The sequence below is a fragment of the Bombus affinis genome, chromosome 13, assembly GCF_024516045.1.
Source record: "Bombus affinis isolate iyBomAffi1 chromosome 13, iyBomAffi1.2, whole genome shotgun sequence".
Lineage (NCBI taxonomy): Eukaryota > Metazoa > Arthropoda > Insecta > Hymenoptera > Apidae > Bombus > Bombus affinis.
Genome location: NC_066356.1, coordinates 10,806,626 through 10,831,316, shown reverse-complemented (window position 1 = coordinate 10,831,316; position 24,691 = coordinate 10,806,626). Strand labels below are relative to the sequence as shown.

Genomic DNA, 24,691 nt, shown 5'->3' with positions numbered 1-24,691 from the left:
TTAATCTTGCTAATTTAACCTTTTTACTCGGAGAATTATCAAAGTCAAAGCAAAAAACGAATACGAAGAAACATCGATACGATGTATATAATAGAGAAATATAATCGTACGATACGATATAACTAGATTGCTACCGTTTTGACCGATCGACGTTCCGAAACGATCGAGCTGTTATCTCTTCCTTTTATTATCGGTATACCGACAATATGATATCTCTGGCGAACCTAATTCAACTTTCAGGGCCCCGTACCAGCAGAATCTGTCGATTCGCTCGGCCGAAGTGCTCGAAACGTGTAAAGTTCGTCGCACGAGGGATTTTACGATTTCAGGATTTCGATGTAAACGCCGTAAAGGCTACTCCGTGTACCGGCCGTTTCGAATAGTTTGCCGTGCGAAGTCTGTGACAACAGCGCGATGAAGTGGTGGTAAAAAGGCGTGCTTTGGCGAACGGCCCCAGGTGAAACGTAATTCCGAAATTCTTGGCGACAAAGCAAACAAAAGACGAGGAAACGAAGAGCGGAAAGGACGCGAAACGGAGAAGGTTAGGTATGGGATAGGATAGAACAAGAAAGCAGAGAAAGCCCGTTACATTCGGACAATGCGGTCGCGAATCTCTATTTCCGTTTATCGCGCAAACGAGACAAATTAATTAAAGTTATACACAGCACGGTAGCAACGCGACGGCGGTGTATTAAAATAACGGTCGCTTTGGTGAACGCCGAGCACTTTACGATAATTGAGGAGAATTAAACCGACGCAGATTCTCCGGCATGTGAGGTAAACCAATTTAATATCTCATTCAAGCTTTGTCACCGTTTATGGAAAGACTGGCGACTGGATTCGTTATACGACATCGAATGTTGGCGTGTCATGGTTCAAGAACGGCTGAAACCACCGCGAAAGACAGCGAAGTGGGCGAAATAATCGTGTACAGAGACGAGAGCTGAGAACGAGCTGAGTTAACGCATCGAGAATCGTTAAATTATATTTTCCAGTGCTCGGCCGTAAAGCCGTGAGGGCAACAGCGGAGCGAAGCAAAAGCGCGAGAGGGCAGCAGTTAACGCTTCGTCAACACTCGTAAAATTTCCGGCATTAAAGCTGCGAGGCTTGATGAGCAGGGCTCGAACTTCGAAACAAGCCCGGAGCTGCTATCGTCGCGCCACGCCGCTTCTTAACACCTGCCTTGGGATTCTCGCTCTTCCTCCGCTCGCTCCGTTGCTTCCCTTCTTTCTTCCGCCCCTTGCGCCTTACACCCTGCATCTCGCCTATTTCCATCTTAATTCCGGCGTAATATCCCGATCGTTTCGAAACTTCCGTAATTGTCCGTAACGATAACGTAAGAATGCGAAAAGGCAAGCACACGCCCCGCACCCGCGACCATGAAAATCCTCCTAACGGTCGTCGTAGCCAACATGCACGCGGACCAGCCAACGTAGAACGAACCGCGTCGTTTATACGTTCGTCGGATTGTTCTTAACGAGCGGAGGTAAAAACGGCAGCGAACGACGCGATAGTTTTTAAGTAGGTGCAAAGAGAAAGATGCTTTGCAGTTTCTACTCGACGTTCGTGAAGTATCGTTGGACGAGAGTTTGCCGAGGTAGAAGGCCAAAGATGGAAACGGAAGAGACGGGTTCATCGCCGAAACGGCTCTCTTCTTAGCACCTGCGCTGTGGAATACACCGAGCGTGTTCGTCCACTCGGTGTCACTTCTCCTTCTATTCCTCGGCCTTTTGTCGACGCGTTACGCGGTTATAAAGAGCCACGATCTCCTTTCCTGCCGGGAGGAAAACACGACAGACCCTGGTCGGTAACCTCCCCCCAGAGCCATTAGACCAGCCTTTCCCCACGGGAGTTGACTTATGACGCCGTCGGCTACGCCAAGGGGGATCGTCTAACTTACCTTATTTCCGCTTACATACTTACCTTCTCTCCGGATCCGTGACCAAAGGTAGAGACGCTTTCGAAAATTCACCGCCTGGATGATCGCGAACTGCGAAAATTTTTCACAAGAAAAATGGTTCCACTGGTTTGGCAAATTTTAATTACGCCAGCGTCGTATTCATTCTTTCGTTATCGGCCAACTCACCATGCACTGAAGTAAGTACACGGCCAAAAAAGATAAAGAGGATTTACGTGAATTTTGCGCATTTTTCGTTCTAAATCGATCGTACAAATTAAACGTTATCGTTAACGAACAATCGTACACGTATTTCCAAGCTACGACAAATGATCCGTATCGTCGTGGAATAAGCAACGCTTACGAAGCAACAAATACAGAGACTGTGTCCTAATATTAACGCAACCTGTACATAACCGTAACTGTGTGTACATATACTTGTACTAAATGCCTGGAAATTTCTAGAATCGCCGTACATATGTATTTGGGTTTCGTTACGCTGCTAGAAAAATACCAAAACATTTCGTACAACGTGCACAAGGTATTCCGTAAAAGGACCGAAAAGCGAATGGGTTAAAAATATTAATTTCAAGAGAGACAACCCCTGAGTCGGTATGTTTGGCCTCGATTAAATTCCCCCTTGAACGCGCGGTAAATATAGTGACAAAAAAGAGGAGGCGGAAACGTCAACGGGTAATTCGATTTCCTTTCGGGCGCGACGCATTCACCAGACGACGCAACTCCTCGAATCTTGGCGAAAGACGTTTCATGCCCGCATAATCTTCTCGTCTGCCGTCATTCTCTCTTATATTTGCAAAGCGAGATTCCAACGTTAATGCGTTGCACCAGCAAACCTTCGGTGAAACTCGAAATAGAGAAACGTTTGCAGAAAGAGAGGGGAAGGAGGAAGGAGACGAATAAGGAGAAGAAACAGGAAACGGTTTGTTTCCGGCGACGTTTCGAGTTTCCCTCTCGTCAGCCATTAAAAATGAACGGACCGAAAAGTTTCGAGAAGAAGGTTCGTGACGCTGCCGCCAGGGAAATGGAACGTTAATAAGATCGATGATACTTGACGATTAATATGATAATTAATACGCAACAGCGTATATTTCTATCGATGGAGAAGGTTCTCCGTATCGGAGAAACGGGGGCAAACGAGAGCGCGGCTCGCCAATGCAACCGTGGCTCTAGTGTAAACATATTTTCTGTTTGTATTTTGACCGAATCGAACGTGCACCGTTGGAAAAGCATCGACTACGAGCCATTACCTCGCTTCCCCTTTATTCGTTTCGTTCCACTTCAACCGACCTCTCTCGCCTCTGAATATTTTCCGATAATTATAATTGACTTTTTTACGCGGTCGATGTGCTACCCCCGCGACTAAGCATAATTATGAAAGCAATTAAAACGTTCGCGAATTACAGCAGCCAGACCTCCTTCTCCTTCGTCTGTTCTTCGACGCGCAGAAAGAAGACAGAGCAAAGAGAAAACAGAGCGCAGCTCCTATACCTTCGAGGTAAACATATTTTCTGTTTGCTTTCTGTCCCGGTCGAATCGAACGCGTTCGTCTTTCCAAGTCATCGCCCGTATCAAGTACCATCTGTATTCGTTCTCTAGCCTGTCGTATCTTCGCCCAGAGCGGTCATTGCTATGGAAGTTTGTATCGAACGCAGACCAGATAAAATAGGCGACGCCGAATAAACTACGAGTTACTGCGCACTACCCCGCGTATATTTTTCGTTCGTCGCGCTGATGTTAAATATAAGGAAAGATATTTCAATATTGGTGAGTAAACACACGCAAATAGTTTCGACGTTTCCGGCCGCGTTGCTCTTCCGCTCTCGTTGTACGTTTTGCGACGCGACATCGCGATATCTTTTGTACATATTTATGTGGAGACGTATTCCCAGCCTGCGAAACCGGGCTTCCGGGAACCAACCTGCAGAAAATGTTCCTTCCTTGCTCGTACCGATAGATGAAACGCGTGTCATTGTTTCGTCAAAAAAGTCTCCGCGTTTTTGCGTGGAAGAATTTTTTTTTACCAGCCGTCTTGTCGATTCGTTGTGAATTTAAGATGGAATTTATCGTTGCGTTATTATATACTTTATTTAGCTTAATCTAAATTTCACAGCAAGCTGCGAAACGAACGAATGAACGTAATACATGCACACGGTGTGTGTGTAACCGATGTCTAATGAACTTTTTCGCGATCAAACGGTCGTTTGAGAACGACGTAAGTGACAGGCGCGAGTAAAAAGGGCCGACTTGAAACGTTTCCGTCGGGGGTTGGCACAAAGAGTCGCGTAGAAATCTCGTAAAACGGCACACGAATATGCGTGAAGAGACGAGAGTGTATAGATAGATTTTCATCTTTATTCAATTTCATCTTCTTTACACGGTGAAAGCCCTTTCGTGCGCGTCGACGTTATCGCGACGCAAACCTAGATAGATCGTGTACACTGCCTGAACGTCATCGAGTTTTATCGCGAGCCAAGAAGATGCTAACGTTATGTCCGTAGCTGCGTTAACGCCCAATGCCTTTCCAGCTTGTTCGTCGTCGTCGTCGTCGTCGTCGTCGTCGTCGTCGTCGTCGTCGTCGTATCTACGTTATTCCTTCTAACTGTTATCACGCTTAAAACTACCGACCGTTGGGTGGTGTCATCATGGGAGTCACGATCTATTCTTTGCGTGCTTCGTCTGTTCTTCAAAAACAAGCGGTCTCGATGTCTCGAAAAGTTCTCGTCAAAATGTAGATACTGGACACGGTTTAATTCGCTTAAAATTTGTTCTAGAATCGGTAAAAGAAATACGAATAAAATTACAAAATATAAATTTATGTATTTTCCAGGATTCTTCTTGGCGTAAACTTGATCGTAAACCCGGTGATGGTTCGAATACCTTCTTCCAACAAAATTTCAAAGTTTCGAAGGGAGGAAAAATGAACGGAAAACGTATTCAGCTATCGAAGAATTTCGTGAAGTGAAAATGATCGGAACTGTCGGCGATAACGCGTGGGAAAGCAGCAAAGGCGAAGGATGGGCCACGGCGTTCGGCCGTTGGCAGCGATCTAAGTTTTTCGCGAGTACGCTAACAACCTGCACGTGACTGGATGGGATAACAATATGACCACGCGTTCCTTCCTGGTCAACTTGCTGGAAATTGTAGATGAGGCTCGATTACGTATTCCGATCGTACGCGATATCAAACTGCCTGGCTTCTCGCTCGTGATGGAGTGTTTTCTACCCTCGACCCCTCCTCTCGCTGTCTTACTCTCTCTCTCTCTCTCTCTCTCTCTCTCTCTCTCTCACGTTCGTTCGTTCGTGTACTCGCTTTCTCTGGTCACCGAAGTCACGTTTGCAACGAAACCTTACAAATCCATAGGGCTGTCGGCCTGCTAGGAAAATATTTAAACCTGCACTCGGCTACCATTCTATTTCGTTGGAAGATAGGCTGATTCGAAGAAGCCGGGTTTCTCATATCCTCCTCTTTCCACTCGAATCACGGACAGGAACATCAATATTTGGATACGGTGGAAACTCGTCTTTTCAAACACGTTGAAGCCGAGCCTCTATTACCTAAACTCTGATCCGCCGTAATTTCGTAATACGTGTAAACACTTGTTCGTACAGTTCTTAAAACGAGTGTATTAATACGTGAAAAATGCGCAGATCCTAACGCTTATCTATATGACGATATTTGTTCGTGCAAGTCGCTCGTCCGCTCGATTCTTCTTTCTAGAAGCAGCCATTAATTACTACCGATAATTACGATTATCGTACGAGAAAACACGAGCGTCGAAAGGATGGAAAACAAGCCCGTTGATCCGTCGTGTTTACTTTGCGAGTACGGGGGTTGGCGTGGCGAAAGAAGGAAATCGAGAGTAGGGAGGAAGGTAGGAAGTGCGGGCAAGGGAGAGAGCGGAGAGATTGAAGGGGGAGGGGGCTGAATTATACCGAAGGAGTGACGTCTACGGAGATAATCACACGCCTCGTAACAGCCAGTTCATCATCGTGGTATCGTGCTAAGGGGCTTGATGCATCATGGAAATCGCACACGAATCGGCCAGGCCAAACATAAAGTGGAATAGACGGTCTTTGTAACGAACCTCGGAAACGAATTCTTTCTCTGTCTGCTTCTTCGTGTTGCATAGGAGCTTCTTAGGCCTGTTACCGACTCAATTAGCGTTAGAAAAACGAAACTAAAGAGCCACGAAGGTGGACGTAAAGCGTAACGCGAATCAAACTTGCTCGCTACCTACGCACTCCTCCTACGTCCTTTTCTGCGCTCTTCATCGACGCGTTCTCCGCGCGTTTTCTTCGAATCTCGCCATCCTTGAACTTTAGCCGAGCTGCAAAGTGGCAGTTAGTTGAAAAACTTGGCGATGTATCGAGGAAAAGTTTCGAAGAGCGGATAAGCGGATTAAAATCGATAGAAGTGGAAGAGCGCGGACCGGCGCGCGATGAAAACGTCGATCGCAGGAAACGAAGGTCTCTTTGACGCCGCCCCGTGTTCTCGCCCCACTCCATTCTTTTCCGTTTCGAGTGGAGCCCCTTTGATGTCGCCTTTAAAAAATTGTTAACGAACGTAGTTGAAGTTGCTCGGTGACGTTCGAAAAAATAACCGGCGCTTTGTGTTTTACAGGAGCGCTGCAAATCACCGCATCCGACGTGAACGACCAAGGGAAGTACGAGTGCGTGGCGAATAATTCCGTCGGCACGGAGTACTCCAAGTCGGCTATGCTCTACGTAAAAGGTACGTCCGGCGGCGGTGGCGGCAGCGGCGGCGGCCAAGTCGTGGGGAACGCACGAGAACCCCGTAGAGGCGTGCCGCGGGCCGCCCTCTTTCGCCGAGGAAATCTCAAGGAACGAGTTCTTATCGTTACTACCGTTTTAACGTAAATTCATTACAAAAACGTAGCACCGAGCCTCTGGTGCCGTTAAACCCAGTCGTTTTCCTGTTTGCAATTAAAATTAATGCTACGTAATTAAAGCGTAATTAAACTAAGCTGGCGGCACAAAGGATTCGCGCGCTTGGAATCGCGTCGCAAATATTATGATGCGGCATTTCTTGCGGTACTACGCGCCTCTGTCCCTCGAGATTCAAGTATAGCGTAATCAAATACTCGGCTGCCGGTTTCGGCTAGTACACGCGTTAATTGCCACTTGAATCGTACGTATTAAGAACTCGTTGTCAGCAAAGGATCGTTGTTCGAGGTTGTATCGACTCGGTTGCTCCATCGGCATTCGACGTATTTTAAGAAGAAAAGGTTCTCAGTCACGTCGAGTGGCTACGGGACTTTGACTCGGCAATTAACGTGTCAAGACGAAAGAATCCTTGCATCGTATACAACTAAATTCTATTTGCACGCAGTTCGACGAGTCGCACCAACTTTTTCCATTCCTCCGCCCGCCGTCAGCGAAGTAAGATCTGGTGGATCTTTGAATTTGACCTGCGTCGCTGTGGGTTCTCCGATGCCGTATGTCAAATGGAAGAAAGGTCCATCCACGGATCTCACTCCGGATGACAATCTGCCAGTCGGTAGAAACGTGCTGATACTCACAAACGTGAAGGAGTCTGCTAACTACACCTGCACAGCTGCCAGCGATCTCGGTATCATCGAAGTCACGACGATGGTGAAAGTTCAAGGTTCGTATGGTATGGTGTCCCCGTATCGTATAATAGCAAACACTGTCGTTTCGTATCGTATCGCGTATTGTATCGCGGTGTGTCGCGCCGTACCCTATCGTACCGTATCGTACCGTATCGTATCGTATCGTATCGTATCGTATTGTATCGTATCGTACCGAGATGGATCGAAATCGCGCGTAAATCCTCGGAGATCGCGCTAGCGAGCTATCGAGCTACGTTACGTAAAACGATCAATCACTCGATCACTGTGTGCGACTGTGTCCCAACGAGGTACACAACGAACCATGATGCTACAGTTTCCATGACTAATCAATCGGCTTATGCGTTACGTTCAAAGACCGAGGACAATGTACTTTGCGAAAATGGGCGAAACGCGAGAAGAAGCGGTTGCTACAGGCTGTTTCAAGAAGTTGGCGTTAAGCCTCGAAAGCGCGTAGTAATATTCATGAAAGAAAAAAGAAAATAATCGTAACAAACAGCAGGTTAAATATCACTAGTTTCCCAGTTGTATGAAAGAGTATCATCTACCTATTTATAACGATAAAGTACATTCCTTTATACTTATCGCTGAGAATGACTTCGACGCAACTACGTGATACTTTTGTACGCGGTAAAGTTTGATCTCGGTTTCTTGAAACGTCCTACATATATACGAGACACGTAACACGGATGAAATAGCAATTAAACAACAAATTCACGTAACGAATTGCAGCCTTGCCGAGTGCTCCGGAGAACGTTCAAGTGTCCGACATCACCGCCACTTCTGTGAAGCTCACATGGTACTACAAAAATCCGGAGGAAGTGCAATACTACGTGATTCAACATAAGCCGAAGCACGTGCAACAAGCCGAAGCCGAAATATCGGGCATCACGACCATGTACTACCATGTTCGGAGTCTGAGCCCTTACACCGAGTACGAGCTTACCGTGACAGCCGTGAACGCCATTGGGCGTGGTCCCGCGAGTGCCCCTGTGACAGTCACCACTGGAGAAACGAGTCAGTATTCCTTTCGCCTTCTAACGCTTTTCTCATTACCATCGGTGTTTGTACATTTGCAAAAATCGACCTCGCCTCTCGTCGACGCGGCTACGTTCCCAACGTTTCAGGGTCATCGTTGTCGCATCGTCGAGATACACAAGCGTTATCACTCGTTTCAAAACGAATCACCAATACCGTGTATGCGAAGCTCTGAAGAATTCAACTCCATTCGACTCGACTGTACTCGACTCGACTCGACTCGACTCGACTCCACTCCACTCGACCCTACTCGACTAATTCGACTAACGCGTGTTTTTCGATCATGCTTCTCGCAAAAAGATGAGCACAGTCGATCGACGATAAGCAAAGACATGGAAGGAATGGACAAGTTTTTTTCCAACGTACCAACGCGAGAAAATTTAGCTTATTAACCCGGCGAGCGAATTACAAATTTTTGCACGTAGATAATGTTTTTGCACCACGAAGATGGCACAACTTTTGACACGGTTTTTGAGGGAAATTGTACTTTTTTTCCATGCTGTCCGCCGTGGACGCACGATTTGATTCATGTAAGTGACAAGACATTTTTTTTCACCTATCACCAATCCCCTTTCTCTGTGTCGCACCATGTGTTAGTGTTTTTGTCGGATCGTGTTCGGCGCGTCGCGCTTCGACGTCTCGTTTCGCTCTGCATTTTTCCGTCTCTGCCTCTCCCCATATAGCCCTCTCTGTCTCCCCTTACGTCTCTCCGTCTCTTTTCTGGGAAAAGAGTAAAACCAATACGCGGAGAGACAGCACGCGAAATTGCACCTTTCCTCGATAAAGTAGCGCACTCTTCGCACCTTGTGAAAATACGAACGAAGCCGCAAAACCCGATTCGTATTTTCACCGTGCATTATATACCACTTAATCGAGTATCATCGAAGAATAATCATTCATCCTTTTTTTCAATAGCGGAATCGACAAATGGAGGTACCAGTAAGTTCAATCATATACTAAGAGTGCTGTAGCAAACATATTTGTCTTTTGTATTTTCTGTTTATTTTTGCATATTTTTCTTTCTTTCTACAATTTTTTTTTTTTTCGTTTGTTTGTCTTTCGTTTCATTTTCTCTCGTTTTATTCTGTTTTGATTTTTTGTTTTCTCTCTTATTTTTCGTTTTTATTTTCTTGTTTTATTTCGTGTTTTTTTTTCTCTCTCTCTCTCTCTCTATTCGATCCTTTGTACTTTTATTTATTCAAAGCACACGCACATATTCATCGTTCGTTCGCACGCGCACACTCGACACTTATCGAGATAAAGATGTATCATACTTGTAGCTAATCAACACTACAACACACGCGGCCCTTTCCTCGATTCTTTTCCATTCATTGGTAAATCGTATTTTAATCTCAATGCCACGAGCATCGCAGAGTGCATTATGATTATATGCTCTGTCCCTCGTTTGTTTTTTTTTTCTACTTGGAATACCTGTTATTTTAAATTTTGGTTCTTATGGTGGTGCTCCCGGGAATTTATTTGTACTCTCCAGTGACTAACTAGATTGGCTTGTCCACGATGGAAACGCGATTCGAAGAAAATCCAAAATAATTTCTTCCTTTTAGAACCTGGTACTGCACCACGGAAGGTGGTCGCCCGCCCATTGAGCTCCAGCACAATGGTCATACAATGGGACGAGCCAGAAACGCCAAACGGACAAGTGACGGTTAGCTTTATCGCCAGTTACACACTACCGCTCATAAGTATACGGATACTATATGCGTTTTTTCTTTTTTCTATTTTTGACTCTCTATATAAAAGTATTTGGATATTTGTATCTGAAAATCATTATTTCCAAAATGATCATATACACCATATTACGTATCGTTGGAATCCATTTAATCTAATCCAATCCGACCTAATGGAATTTTTTTAAAGCTGTAGCTTGTCCTAGTTACGTGGGACAACGCTGTCCATATATCGATGAGCGTACATACATACGAGATGACGTATTTTGTCACGCTTTCTGACGCGATTTAATCTTTCTCGCCCGCAGGGATACAAAGTATATTATACGACGGATCCGAATCAACAAATGGCCTCTTGGCAGTACCAGCTGGTGGACAATAGCCAGCTAACCACGATCTCGGATTTAACGCCGCACACGATATACACGATTCGAGTGCAGGCGCTGACAAGCGTTGGTCCCGGTCCACTGAGTACACCTGTTCAGATAAAGACGCAACAAGGGGTACCGAGTCAACCGGAAATGTTGACCGCGGTAGATATCGGAGAGACCAAAGTAACACTCCAGTGGAACAAACCTACTCATAGCGCGGAGAATATCCTCAGCTATGAGTTGTACTGGAACGATACTTACGCGCAGGTGGGTAATTCGTTCCAACTTATCGCGCGTCTTTTAATCTATAAACTTTCTATAAATATCTTTCTAATATATCTATCGTTTACGCGTCAAGTACGAAGCATACGTTCGTGTCTGGCGTTTATAGGAAATATGAATTTTAATCTTTCTTGCGAATCGTCGGAATCGCGATGAATTTCAGGAGAAGCATCATCGAAGGATACCAGTCACCGAGAACTACACGCTGACAGGCCTGTATCCGAACACGCTGTATTACGTTTGGTTGGCTGCGCGGAGTCAAAGGGGCGAAGGAGCTACAACGATACCGTATCCGGTTCGCACGAAACAGTACGGTAAGCAAATAGTCAAAGAAGCGGAAAAGAAGGCGAAAAAGATAGGAGTGAATTCATGCAGCGAGGAGTGCCGAAGAAAGATCGATTCGCGATTGTTCGATGGTAATAGGGGATAAATTTTGATAGAATCTATTGCGAACGCGCGATGCACGTCGATGCAATCGCGGATCATCGTGGCACGGCAGGTAGGAGGTGCTGTAGCGCTAGACGCTCCCGCAAAGTAGCGTAAGCTATCGTAATTAATTCGCGACACCTTGAGTTCAGATATGGTAAAGATATTCTTCGTGACCGTGGATTTCATTGAACAAGGGGGGGAAAAGAAAAAAATATCCATAAGAAAAGAAAGACGGAAGATAGAGAGTATCGTTGAACCGTGAAGTGTGGGAGAGTGAGAATGATTGCATGCGTTGCAAATAAGACAGCCGTTTTTGGATGCCACTTTATATATATCTATCTATATATATATACGTACATATCATACATATAAATTGCACTAAGCACTGCATTGATATATGTGTGCATTTTGGGCACCTCTTTTCATTCTTGATAACGTATGGTTTACGTCCGTTCTTCAGTTTTTTATTGTCTCTCGTTTCCTTGCTAATCGAGGCACGGCGTTTTAACTCCACGCGGCGTAACACGCGCGAGTTAATCGCTCGTACCACATGAAATTTTTTCTCTAATCACGTACTTTTTCGACTGTTCAAGGATCGACTCATGAGTTTTTCCTTGAGTGATTCGCCTCTCTGAACCTTGACCAATCGTCACGTAAAGATTTCGTTTAGATCCCTTCGTCGCGTCGGTCAGGTTCGAACGTGGTTCGATTTCGAAGTTGTTCGAGTCCGACGAGTCGAAATACCCGCGAACGTTCGTTTTTTTTCTCCTTTTTTTTTTTTTTTTTTTTTTTCTATAATTAACCATCGGCCGATCGTATACGCGTGCACCTTGCCAAAAACCAGTAACGCGGAAATCGAATTAAGCCGTAGCTCGAATTTCGACGAGTTTCCAACAAATTTCCAACGAATTTTGCACGAATTTTTCGCGATTCTTTCGATTCGGGACTCGAGCCCTCGCAGTTGACCGCGATCGTTCAATGACCGACGATCGACGATATTTTCCTACCACGTTTTCGTTTTTTCCCCTCTTCCCCCCCTATAACTGAGTGTTATACAGTCCCCGGGGCTCCGCCTCGCAATGTAAGCGGACAAGCGATCAGCCCGACCTCCATATTGGTAACATGGGAACCACCGCCTGCCGATCGATCGAACGGGAGGATCGCGTACTACAAGCTGCAAGTCGTCGAGAGCGGACGCTCCGACTCGGAGGCGAAAGTTATCAAACTGAATGACACGCGATTCGTGTTGGACGAACTGAAAAAATGGACCGAGTACCGGATTTGGGTATTGGCCGGGACCAGCGTAGGTGATGGACCTCCGAGTTATCCTATCTCGGTCAGAACTCACGAGGACGGTATGTATCATTAACGCTAGTCGTCTTCTTACCTTTAATCGAACATACAGAGGAATGGCGCTACGAGACTCGAGCGAGCAATCGTTTCTCTTCGATCTATCCTATCTTTTATGGTCTCTGTATTAGCTGTATATAGTTGTTTATTTACCAATATTTCATTGCATAAGAAAAGACCTCGCGAAGGTTCCGGGCGCCACGCTTCACGTCTATAGAGATACTTTTGCGAAGGCTATATATCGCGACAAAGTTCATCGCGCAAGAGCCAAAAATATAAAAGCCCGCCAAAAATCAGTCCGAAGATCAGTACCCGTGATTCCAGTGCCGGTTGCGATGACACGCCCTGATTCTCGACCCGGTGACGTTCGGTCTATCCTACGGCTGTCTACATAAATGTATATCTCTGTATTAAACGTATTTTCGATTTCAGATTCCGCTAACGTCTCTTCGAACCTATCTCTTCCCAACCGTGTCACTTACAACCGATCCCTCTTCTCTTAACGATTCTCTGTCTTCTTCACTCTGTCTTTAGTTCTGTCTTCTTGTTCGACAACGTTTTACATGCGTTTCCGTTCCTAGATTACATTATCGTTGTGTTTTCGTTTCGTTCGATCTCATTCGAATTATGTTACCTTACATTACATTACGTTACGTTATATTACGATATATATCATATTATATTATATTATATTATATTATATTATATTATATCATATCATATTATATTATACTATATTATATTACATTATATTATTATATTATATCATATTGTATTATATAATACGTAAAGCTTCTCCTCTCAGGCCACTTTTGCGTTTCAGTTACGCTTTCGAGAAACGAACTGTCAACTCAGCCTTGTCGCGGCAACAGAGAAGATACCAGGACGAATGCGCGGCCCTTTTTTTCCATTTCGAAACACTGAAATCCGATAATTCAATTTTTGTTGCGCGAACGTAAGTTTTTTGAACGCGCACATCGATTTTTTCGCGTTTCTCCTTCAAAAGCTAAACGCTCCACCAAACCTTCCTATCGCTTCTCTGGCATACCTTCGATCTCTCCCAAAAAATGTGTGTGTGTGTGTGTATCTTTTTTCCTTTGGTTTTTGCTTCTCCTTTTTGGACGGGACGCGGCAATTACATAACGAAACGCGGAACCATGTTGGCCCTAATTTTTTGGCTGGCGAGATTTTATATTTTTGGAATTTTTGCGACAACAAAACGATCTTCCATGAAATATTCTGTGCTCCCAGAAAAAAGCCCCAAACTTTTCCCCAGAGTGCCCCAGACATTTTTTCCAGGTGGTGCACGCAGCCGCGGATTTTTCAGAAGCTGATAACCAATTTTTGAGCTCAGCTATTATCTAAAAAAAAAAAAAAAAAAAAATAATGAGAAAAAAGACATACGACCAAAAAAAAAGAAAAAAGAAAAAAAGGAACGTATTTTCTTACTATTTTTACAGGGCCTAATCGCAACTCTCCCTTTGTACGTTGCCGTTGGTTTTTGTTCCCCTGAGCCCCCTCTTTTAAAACATGGAGACCCATTTTAACACGCTAACTAATACTTAATTATATACTCATTCACGTGTTTTTGTCTTTCCTTAAAGCATTTGCAGGAGGATGATCCAGGTTTTGAACAGCTAGTTTTTAAGATTTATTCGCACTAACGTAACATTACCGATTGTCTAATGATATGTACTCATAACACTCAATGTTCTTTCTGGTGGTAACCGTGATTATTACGTCACGTAAAGATGTTTCGTTTCTCTCTTTAGTTCGTTGACTCACTCTTGCCACGTGTTACGACGATAGAGGCCAAACTGACCGTCCCCAAGCGTGCGCAACATTATTTTTACCGTTCCGAGGAAAAATTCTATATTATCGCTTGAATCGATTCTACGAGACATTTATCGGACGGAAATAATGTCTGTGAACGAGGGCGGCAGCTTGTCTGGTGAAACGCTTATGTGTGTGTGTATATATATATATATATATATAAAAAATTTATGCGTATACTCATATATATATATATATATATATATATATATGTAAACCATAGCGTATGTATTACACACAGCTAAAATATATATACATATTATTATTCCACTACATACCTACATATATGCATTTATATGTATATATATATATATATAAATATAAATATTTTGAGAAAAATCTATATATATCTATATATACATATATAATATATTTCTATATCTCTGATATATAAGGCTCTTCTGTCTTTAGTTAAAATTTAGTTCTACCTATCGTTTGCACATGTTTAGAGCATGCCTTCGTTTGTTTATCGATCCCTCGGTCTCACCAAAATTTCAATCCCGTCGATCATATACTTCTCCTGGACTACGAGCGATCCTTCGAATCCCCAACTCGAAACAGATTCTCCCATCACCGTCCAAAGAAACCGTCGAGCTGCTGTCGAGTCTGCGAGATCTCGGTCTCGAACCACTGTAAAATGGTTCCACAACCGAATCAACAAAAGTCCTATGAATGGCATGCCGATGCACGAAGAAGTTTTGCTTTTCGTTTCGAATCTTTCCTTTCCGTCTCCTACTCGGTACTTCGCTGATCATCGGTTCGGTACCGTCCCACCCTGCATGGTACAACGAGTTTTTCAACCCCTTTCAGACACCGTTTGCCCGTTCCCCGTCCGATTAATCCTCCGAATCGGCGAGCAGAGAAGCTAACGAAAGGTAGAGGGAACGATAGCGACTACGACCATACGACGTTATTAATCGTATCGATGAGAAAGGTAATCGAGCCGCGATATCCTTTTTTCTTTCTTTTCTCCGTCGGTGGTGACGTTCAGAACACGTCGTACGACAGACAGTCGACCGCGTTTCGTCTACGAAAGAATGAAAGAACACACGTAGGATCGCAGCTAGGAGAACGGCAGCTCTTTTGTCTTGGAAAATAATCGAAGACCTTGGTTGGTCGCGAAATCGGAATCATTTGTTGCCAGAGAGGCATTGTGAAAGCGCGTCATTGTCGCGGAAAAAGTCGTACGAACGCATCTCTAACGACGTTCCCTCGAACCTTTTGCACTCGGCGCTACGGAACGCCCAGGATCCTCTTTCGTTTCACCAGCCCCCTACTCCCGGTTCCTCCCACGCATTGTCCCGTTTACGGACCGACCGATCCAACCGTCCACCCTCTAACAGCAGACTCGGCAAAGCGAGGCGGAACGATAAAAAGCACTGCTGAAAGCACCCTGCCGTGTAAGCTCGCACATTATCAAGCACAAAAGTTCACCGTCGTATATACGTATACTCGTTCGTTATTGTTATTGTCGCCGCTAGTATCGCCATCACTACCAATATTCTATGATTATATTATTCTAAACGTATTATCGATATATACATATTACATATATCTTATATATATACATATACCTATATATATATAATATATATATATATATTATATATATGTATTATATATATATTACATATATTATATGTTATATATATATATATATATATATATATATGTATCATTACCGCCGTTATGAGTGTGTGCACGGGCACCGATAAAAGTATTATTTTTCATGCGGGCACGGTTTTATCTCGCACCCACCACGCACGCATGTAAAGTCGCACACGCGTTTCACGCACGACGGAAGGTAGAGAGAAAAAAAGAAGGAAGAAAGTGGAGCGCGCAACGATGAACGCGTATCTACGCACCTACGCACAAAAGCCACACGCAGACGCACGCCTTTGCCGTGTCCTACTAACTGGGTATATATGTATATATATACATGTGTGTGTGTATATATATATATATATACACACACGCACACACACGTATATATCACCATGCACCACTTGAAAAAGCACCCTTCGCTTCGAGTAACTGCCGACAGCCTAAAAAGCACACGCGTGCACGCATGTACGTAGGACGTGTGCGTGGGTGAGTGTGTGTACGCGCGTATCTACGTACATTTCGATGTACTTACTTTGTACGTAAACACCTAGGAAACGAATGAGACTCGTGCGTGAACGTGCGCGAGCGACTATAATGCGCTCCCCGATATACGTATAGTATTCGTTGGACCTTCGACGTATTAAAAACAGCACCGTATTTCGCAGCGCACCGTATGATCACTATATATTCACGTGTCTAAATATCAATTGTCACACTCGATTGCGATATATCGTGCCGAGCACCAGCACTGAGAGCACCCTTGAATAACGAGCACCCCCACCGTCGATTGTCGTGCAGTTTGGTCAGCGCGTCTTCTCCACGTGAACCTCGATTCGGTCTCGATCTGTTTCTTCTCTTGTCTCACAGCATCGTATGTCCGAGCACGTAGTTATATGCATCGATAATCGTTGAATCTATCGAGAACAACGATATCGAGTTCACGTCGGGTGCGGCGTGCACGCGTGAATGCGTGAACGAGTGCGTAAAAGAGTACAGGATGCAAGAGTAAACCGTAACGCGTCAAAAGTCGCGCAGTGGCAGCACGAGGAGAACGATAATGATCGTCGTGCTAGGAAAGAAATTAGCGAAAATCGGAGGGCGACGTTCGCGAATTCTTCGGCCGCAAGCGCGATATTCACCGGGCGATATTAGCAACACGAGCGAAATATCCGTGACGCGAAGGAAGAGAATCGCCGCGAGAAGACGTTCAATTTGAAACATTTGAATACCAATATTCATGCAATTCTTTTCATTATCTTCGTCCATTTAGTCGACAGCCACGAGCCTGTCGGCAACAAGCACTGAGATGCATCGATATCGACGGAGAGAGAGCGTTCGCCGACACCCTATTCCGCTGCTATCGAAAGAACGGAATCCCTTCGACGAAAGGGGCGAAAGGTCGGTAAACCGCCAAAGACTCTCTGTCCGTTCGAGACGAACATCGATGGATCGTTGATACGCGGGAATATCGCGGAAATTTCTTACACTCACCGATGTCGTTGGAATGATATACATAATCATATTACACCAGACCTTCTCTACTCTATTGTCTATACGTGCACCTTCGTTCTTTGCATGCTCTCACCGACCTACTTTTTTCCATCTTCTGCCTCTCTGTAAGTTATAACTATCGTATCTTTAATATTGAATTACGTATTTTATTCGTACGTATAACATGTTCTTTATATATATATATACATTACATATATTACGTATTACTACATCTTTATATCGTGTCTCGATATACCTTTACGTCTTCTCCTCTAGGTATATAGAAAGAGTATACTTCACTCCGTTTTATGTGTGTTTTTCACGTTTCCATTTCTGAATCAACAACGACTCGCGGTTCGAGTCCGGTTGTCTCTTTTGCTCTGGTAGCTGTGTCGTCGGAATATTAAGAAATCGACCGATTAAGGAACCACCCGTTCGTCGTTCCAACAAGAACCGAACGATCGGTTCGCCATTTTCCTCCGACAAACGCATGCTTCTTCCTTCTCTGTTTTCCCTTCGATTCGATCTCTACCATCGTGCGCCGATAAGACCAACAACTGAGAAACCGATCGGCAATCCGATTAGTTGGCGTACCGTAAGAACGACGCGCGCCATTTCACGACCATTGTTAATTACGTGCATATTTTGCGAAGAATTTTGCGATTTTTGCGTGGGTGAATGCGCGGGTGTATGCTACCGATGAAACATAAGAGCGAACAGAAAGAGGGACGGAAATAATTTTTTACCGTTCTTCGAGACAAACAAAAGCAAAACGACGTCGTTTGTTTCGCCTTTCGCTTGAAAAGAGATTTACCCCTTCCATGTACAGCGATACAGATTTTTTATCGAGCTGACGTTTTTTGCGGGTGACTTTTTGGAGTTGCAAAAAGAAAAAAAAAGAAAAAAAAAAAGAAAATTTTCCTCGAAAACATATTCCACCTTCACCGACTCTCGTATCCTTATCTATTCTATGTACGTGAATTTTTTCCGTCGAGACGAGTCGCGCCTTTTTTCACGACTTTAGATTACACACGGGTAGCGGTTTATACGTTCCCGAACCATAACACGATACCAACCACTTCTTCTTACTTATGGTTTCTCCTTCCTAGCTTTCTTTTTAGTAGACATTTTATCATAGGTCTTCCCTCTCTCGATGCCTCGTGCCGCGAGGGAAAGGACGAAACGCGCGGACTCGTGTCGTCTATCTTGTCCTTACGTTTTTCTCCTTCCATTATCATCTTTTCTGTTTTCTTCCTTCCTCGCGATTTTCCTTGGCCGAAGCTGTTGGATCGACTTTACTCCGATAAGAAAGGCCGCGGTTATGTATCGCCTCGAATTTGCGCAAAGAAGAAGAAAAATCGGCGAGTCTTTCTCTCGGCGGCAGGAGGCAGGTGGACATGAGCCTTTAGTTATTTCATATTTGGAGTAGTGATTGCGCATGCCAAAAAGACAAGAAAAAAAAGATATTCTCACATCTCCCGCCTCTCTGCGACCAACTGCAACCGAGGACCAAGCGATATTTTTCTATTTAACGATCGATTCGAAAGAGAATTTTGTCCACCGACGTTGCTCGCCAGAGCGATAAAAAATATTACGAATAGAGCAGAGGGTGCGATTGGAATCGAGCGCGTGGGAGGGAGGGAACGAACGAACGAACGAGCGAGTGCGCGTGTGCGTGTTTCACCAGAGAAACAGACAAAAATTTCATACCTTTTTTCTCTCTCTTTCTCTCTCTCCCCCTAATCAGAGCAAAAAAAGAAAAAAAAAATACAATAGCTGTAAAAGAGGCCATGTTGACGTTGATAATAATCAGTAGTATGCTACCCACTGATATGCCTAAATATATTAAATATTTAATAATTCTACTCAATATACGTGAGAAGTTGACACGAATTTTTACGAGATTTTTTTCCCACTTTTTTGGCGACTTTTGGGGCGCAGATCCAAAAAGTGAGTATCCCTTAGCTCGTCTCGAATTGTGCCATGAATTTTCTTCCTGTATTTAATCATTTTTTTCTTTGTCTCTCTCTCTTTACATACATACATATATATATATATATATATATGTATAAACATAATATATATATATAATATTTTTGTTCCTTTTTTCCGGCTCTTTCGCATATATCGTTTTGTTTTTTCTCCGTGGGAGACTATTTTGGAGATTTTTTCTTTTTTTTTTTTCTTTTTTTTACTGTGTTTTCGTTGCTGCAGTCGGTAAGCAAATACAATTAAAATGAAAACTATTTACGTCTGCGTAAATAGTTGCGGCTGCGACTGCGACTGCGCGCTCGCCAATTTTGTTTTTTGCGTTGCGTAGCGATTTTATGGACGTAATTGATACATTAATTACGCGAGAACAGTAAAACGTAAACCGATATAGAAGCAAGAGACGTATCTCGTTCACCGAGGGAAACTTTCTTCTTCTGTATACAGGCCATCTTCTGTATGCAGCAGTCGTGTTTGGCTTTTCTTTGTCGTATTCTTTCTTGCAACGCAGTTTTTATTTTGCGACACTTTGTAGAGGCTGCAGTTATCGTTCTCGTACAAACCTAGAGGTACATTAGGCTTTCCTTTTCTTTTTCTCCTACAATTCTTCTTTTTTTCTTTTTCGTTCGTTGTTTTTCTGTGTAACGCCGATATAACGTTTCCGATGCCGGATACTGGACCGTCCATGACCACGTCGTCTTTGTCCACGTCGTTCTCGTCGTTGTCTATTGAAAATATAGAATGGGAAAGACTCGAGAAAGACATATCGAATCGGGTCTCTGTAGATCCGTGGAAATCAAAAAGTCGAGACTTCGAGAAGCGAAAAAAAAAAAAGGGAAAATCCCGACAAAGGAAATGAAAAGGGGTGGCGACGTAGCGACGTTCGCGACAAATTATCGGAGCGGCTTATCGATGTGTATATCTGTAAATTCGCGTGATACATTTCGTTATCCTTGCACGTTTATCGAAAAACACGATTGCACGTTTCCTCTGGCACAGTTTTCATCCACGTCGCACAACCAACGATAGTACATCGCGTATGTACGTGTATACTATACGTATGTACGCGTATAACGGAACTACTTCGTTTTCGTTCGTCATGGACTCTCCAATATTGCCGTAGCATTATCGACCAACGTAACCGCGCTCTTGCATCTCGATGACGTATTTATACGCGCATTCGTACATTCGCGTTCTGAAATCGAATGCAGAATAAAAACATACATTATTGGTATTCAAATGGAGGATTATCGTGTCGTAGGGACGTAGAGCATGAGGTACCGGCGTACCTCGTAATATTGTTTGTACATCGTTTTGTCCGTGTGCGATTGGTGGCATGTACATATTTTCCATTAATTTTTCTTTACTCTCTCTTTCTCTCTCTCTCTCTCTCTCTCTCTCTATCTCTCTATCATATTCTCTTTCTCGTTTCATCCTTGCGATTTGTTTTCGTTCGTTTACGTTACGTTCTGTCTTTCACCTGTTCCCTTTCGTTGCGACGCTGCTGCGTTATTTTGTTTCTCGCACGAGTTTTCAATTTGCTGTATACAACGCTTTGATTTGCCATACTGTTTTCGCTACGCGCTCCTTCACTTCGTTTATATACCAACGACGAACGACCAGTTACAGATCGTTACCGATTAAACGGACACAAAGATCGACGTTATGTTGTGTTTCTGCATAGAGAGAAAAGAGTACTTTTAGTTTTTTAGTTGCTTCTTCGATCCATCGGACGGACACGATTCATTGGACGAGCCCCTACCAATTTTCTTTCGTTCGATCCAAACCTACGTATTTATTTACTTTACAGATCTTTCTTCCTGGTTATGATATCGTTTCATCCCCCCTTTCAAGTATGACTGCGATAGTGTGAGAGCGTGTGATTGCGAGTATGCAGCACGATCGGCCGTCAAGTGCACGAATTAACCGATCGTTGCGTTCCAGTGCCGGGTCATCCTCAAAACGTGACGGTAACACCGATCAATTCGACCACGATACACGTGAAATGGAGACCGCCCACGTCGAAAGAACAAAACGGCGTGATAAGAGGTTATCACATACACGTGCAGGAAATGAGAGAAGAGGTCTGTCGGCAGAGCTTTAAATTTCACGCTGCGATTAAAATAGACGCATTTTCTCACCGACTAATATCTTCGCTATTTGCCTTTGTAGGGAAAGGATCTGTTGAACGAGCCGATACGACGCGACGTGCAAGAAGACGGCGTGCTGGAAGTGAACATTACCGGGTTGCAACCTGACACCACATACTCGGTACAAGTAGCCGCTCTAACGAGAAAAGGAGACGGTGATCGTTCGCCGCCAGAAACTGTCAGAACTCCCGGAGGTGTACCCAATAGACCTCATGTTAACGTGAAGTATGTCCTTTAAATTCCTTTATATTTCATGCCAAACGAATTTTCAATATTTTTTTCGCTTGACATAAAATTCGCTAGCATAAAGAAATATATATTGGCAAACGGACGAAAATGATTGCCTAGTCGGCTAGCACTCCAAAACCGAATTCTCTTGATTATTACGTATGGAAATATTTAAAACGCGTAGCTTATTAATGCCGTGCGGATATTTATACAACTTTATATTTTTATGAATACGATTGGAAAAATGAAGCTGAGGCAGACTATTGTTTCACCTACTACGTATTATAACGAGTATTATATTTTAAATATTTTATGTATTTCACATATTTTTCCATATTATGTCCGTTCTGTGTATTTTTTGATTTTCCATGAATGCATAAAAATCCGCAGTCTATTTATAAAACGCCAATTGATAATGTTTAAACACTTCGTTAACGTGTCAATCAAAGTTGTTCAAAAATCCGAGCAATGTCCGGCCTGTGTCGAACGAGTTCGACATAAACGAGCTATAACTCGAAAACGAGATTATATCGGACGTACGAATCACCCAGATGCCGTGATCCATAAAATTAATAAAGTCCAAATTTTCTTGTCAATGACCTGTCTTCTTTTTTCTTTTTTTCTTTTTTTTTCTGGCAATGTCTCGTTTTCAGACTTTTGTCGAAAGATCCTGACGTGGTTGAGCTCGAGTGGTCGCAGCCTACGCAAACGTACGGCGACGTGTTGGGATATAGAATACGATACGGAATTAAGAACCAAACGCTCAAGGAAGAGTACATTCCAGGAAACCGTCAGCATACTTACAAGATCACTGATCTTGGTAAGCTCGAATCCCCTATATACGGTATTCCTCTCTTAGTGGTATCGTTTTATCATTTTTTTCTTAATGAACGTTACTATTTTTCACGCTTTGGTTGAATTTAATTCGCAGAGGAACGAGGGGTGGATTACGAGTTTAGGGTAGCTGGTCAAAACGCGATCGGATTCGGCCAAGAGACGGTGCGATTCTGGTACAGTCCCGAAGGAGAACCAACTGGCCCACCGACGAATTTATCCTACTTTTTCCAAACTCCGGACACGGTGTGTGTCACGTGGGATCCGCCCCTGCGACAGCACAGAAACGGTCAGATCACCGGTTACGATGTTCAATTCAACAAGAAGAACGATCACTCTACAACCATCAACAGGAATACGACCAAGACGAGAGCGGTTTTCACGAATTTGGAGGAAAATACGGAGTACGTGTTTCACGTGAGAGCGCACACATCTAGGGGGAGTGGGCCATATTCGGAAAAGATCACGATCATAACGGAGAAAGATATTGGCCGGGCACCGATGTCGGTAAAAGCGGTGGCCACGTCGGACACGAGCGTGGAGGTTTGGTGGGAACCGGTACCTAACCGTGGAAAGATACTTGGATATCAAATATTTTACACGACAACCGCTGTCGAGGACCTAGACGAGTGGAAGCAAAAGACTGTCGGTCTCACCGAGTCGGCGGAACTTGTCAACTTAGAGAAATTTACTCAGTACGCGATCACGGTAGCAGCGAGATATAAGACTGGCCTTGGAAGACTCAGCGAGAAGGTAACCGTCAAGGTGAAGCCGGAAGACGTGCCTTTGGATCTAAGGGGGCCGGACTCGTCCACGCATACCATGACTCTTTCCTGGAAACCGCCTATCAAACTGAACCCCATGAACTACAAGGTCTCCTTCGATGCTGTCAAAGAGTTCGTAGATTCACAAGGTATCACGCAAACGCAGATAGTGCCACGCAGACAGATTCTCTTGGATCCTAGCGTGACGACGACCATGATCAACGAACTGCAGCCGTTCACCACGTACAATGTGAATGTGAGCGCGGTGCCAAGAGATGGTCAGTATAGGCCACCGGCTAAGATCACCATTACCACGCAAATGGCAGCTCCGAAGCCTATGGTCAAGCCTGATTTCTATGGTGTGGTTAATGGAGAGGAGATTCAAGTGATTCTACCTCAGGCCTCCGAAGAATATGGATCAATTTCGCATTACTATTTGATCGTCGTGCCCGAGGACCCGTCAACAGCGGATAAACAACCCGACGAATTGACCGAGGACATGATCGCGGGAAAAGGGGCTAAGGAAAGGGAGAATGCTCCTTACATCGCTGCCAAGTTTCCACATAGAGATATTCCGTATACGTTCCATCTTGGCAGCGGAGATATATACGAGGGTTATGAAAATCGTAAACTTGAGAAGAGTAAACGATACAGGATCTTTGTGCGTGCCGTTGTCGACACACCGAGGAAGGTGGGAATGAGACTGCAATTAGTAGAGAGAGAAAGATATTAAACGAATAAATGTGATAACGTAACTAATTTTACTTCGTATTCTAGCATTTGTACACTTCGTCACCCTTCTCCGAGTACCTGTCTCTCGATATGAGGGAAGTACCTCCTGGTGAGCCACCACGACGTCCCAATCCGAATACCCCGGTGGATGGAAATCCAGAGGTATCGGTGAAAACCAGCGGCCAAGAGCCAGGGATGGTGTGGGTGGTCGGTCCGATAATAGCTGCGTTGATGGTCAGCGCGTTTCTCACCCTTATCTTCTTTATTAAAAGGTAAGTATCGAATACGGTGACAATCAATCAACATCGATAATATCTAAATGACATAGTTTGATATACGCTTCTTAGAGGCGAAAAGCATTTCACGATATTTTCATTTATC

The 24,691-nt window shown here is 44.1% G+C and overlaps 1 protein-coding gene across 15 annotated transcripts in view; it reads left to right on the top strand.

Annotated features, from left to right (window-relative positions):
* Positions 1-24,691, top strand: part of LOC126923095 (tyrosine-protein phosphatase Lar) — a 278,024-nt gene that overhangs the window by 246,840 nt on the left and 6,493 nt on the right. For 12 of the 15 annotated variants that reach the window (XM_050736151.1, XM_050736143.1, XM_050736153.1 and 9 more), the window contains 13 exons: positions 6,539-6,649; positions 7,268-7,543; positions 8,259-8,543; positions 9,480-9,503; positions 10,130-10,230; positions 10,561-10,890; positions 11,069-11,219; positions 12,393-12,689; positions 21,547-21,686; positions 21,775-21,977; positions 22,634-22,800; positions 22,912-24,269; positions 24,356-24,582. In XM_050736151.1, coding sequence (XP_050592108.1) covers positions 6,539-6,649; positions 7,268-7,543; positions 8,259-8,543; positions 9,480-9,503; positions 10,130-10,230; positions 10,561-10,890; positions 11,069-11,219; positions 12,393-12,689; positions 21,547-21,686; positions 21,775-21,977; positions 22,634-22,800; positions 22,912-24,269; positions 24,356-24,582 — 3,670 coding nt within the window. The remainder of the gene's footprint in view (positions 1-6,538; positions 6,650-7,267; positions 7,544-8,258; positions 8,544-9,479; positions 9,504-10,129; positions 10,231-10,560; positions 10,891-11,068; positions 11,220-12,392; positions 12,690-21,546; positions 21,687-21,774; positions 21,978-22,633; positions 22,801-22,911; positions 24,270-24,355; positions 24,583-24,691) is intronic. The other 3 variants (XM_050736146.1, XM_050736155.1, XM_050736156.1) reach the window with 3 other exon arrangements.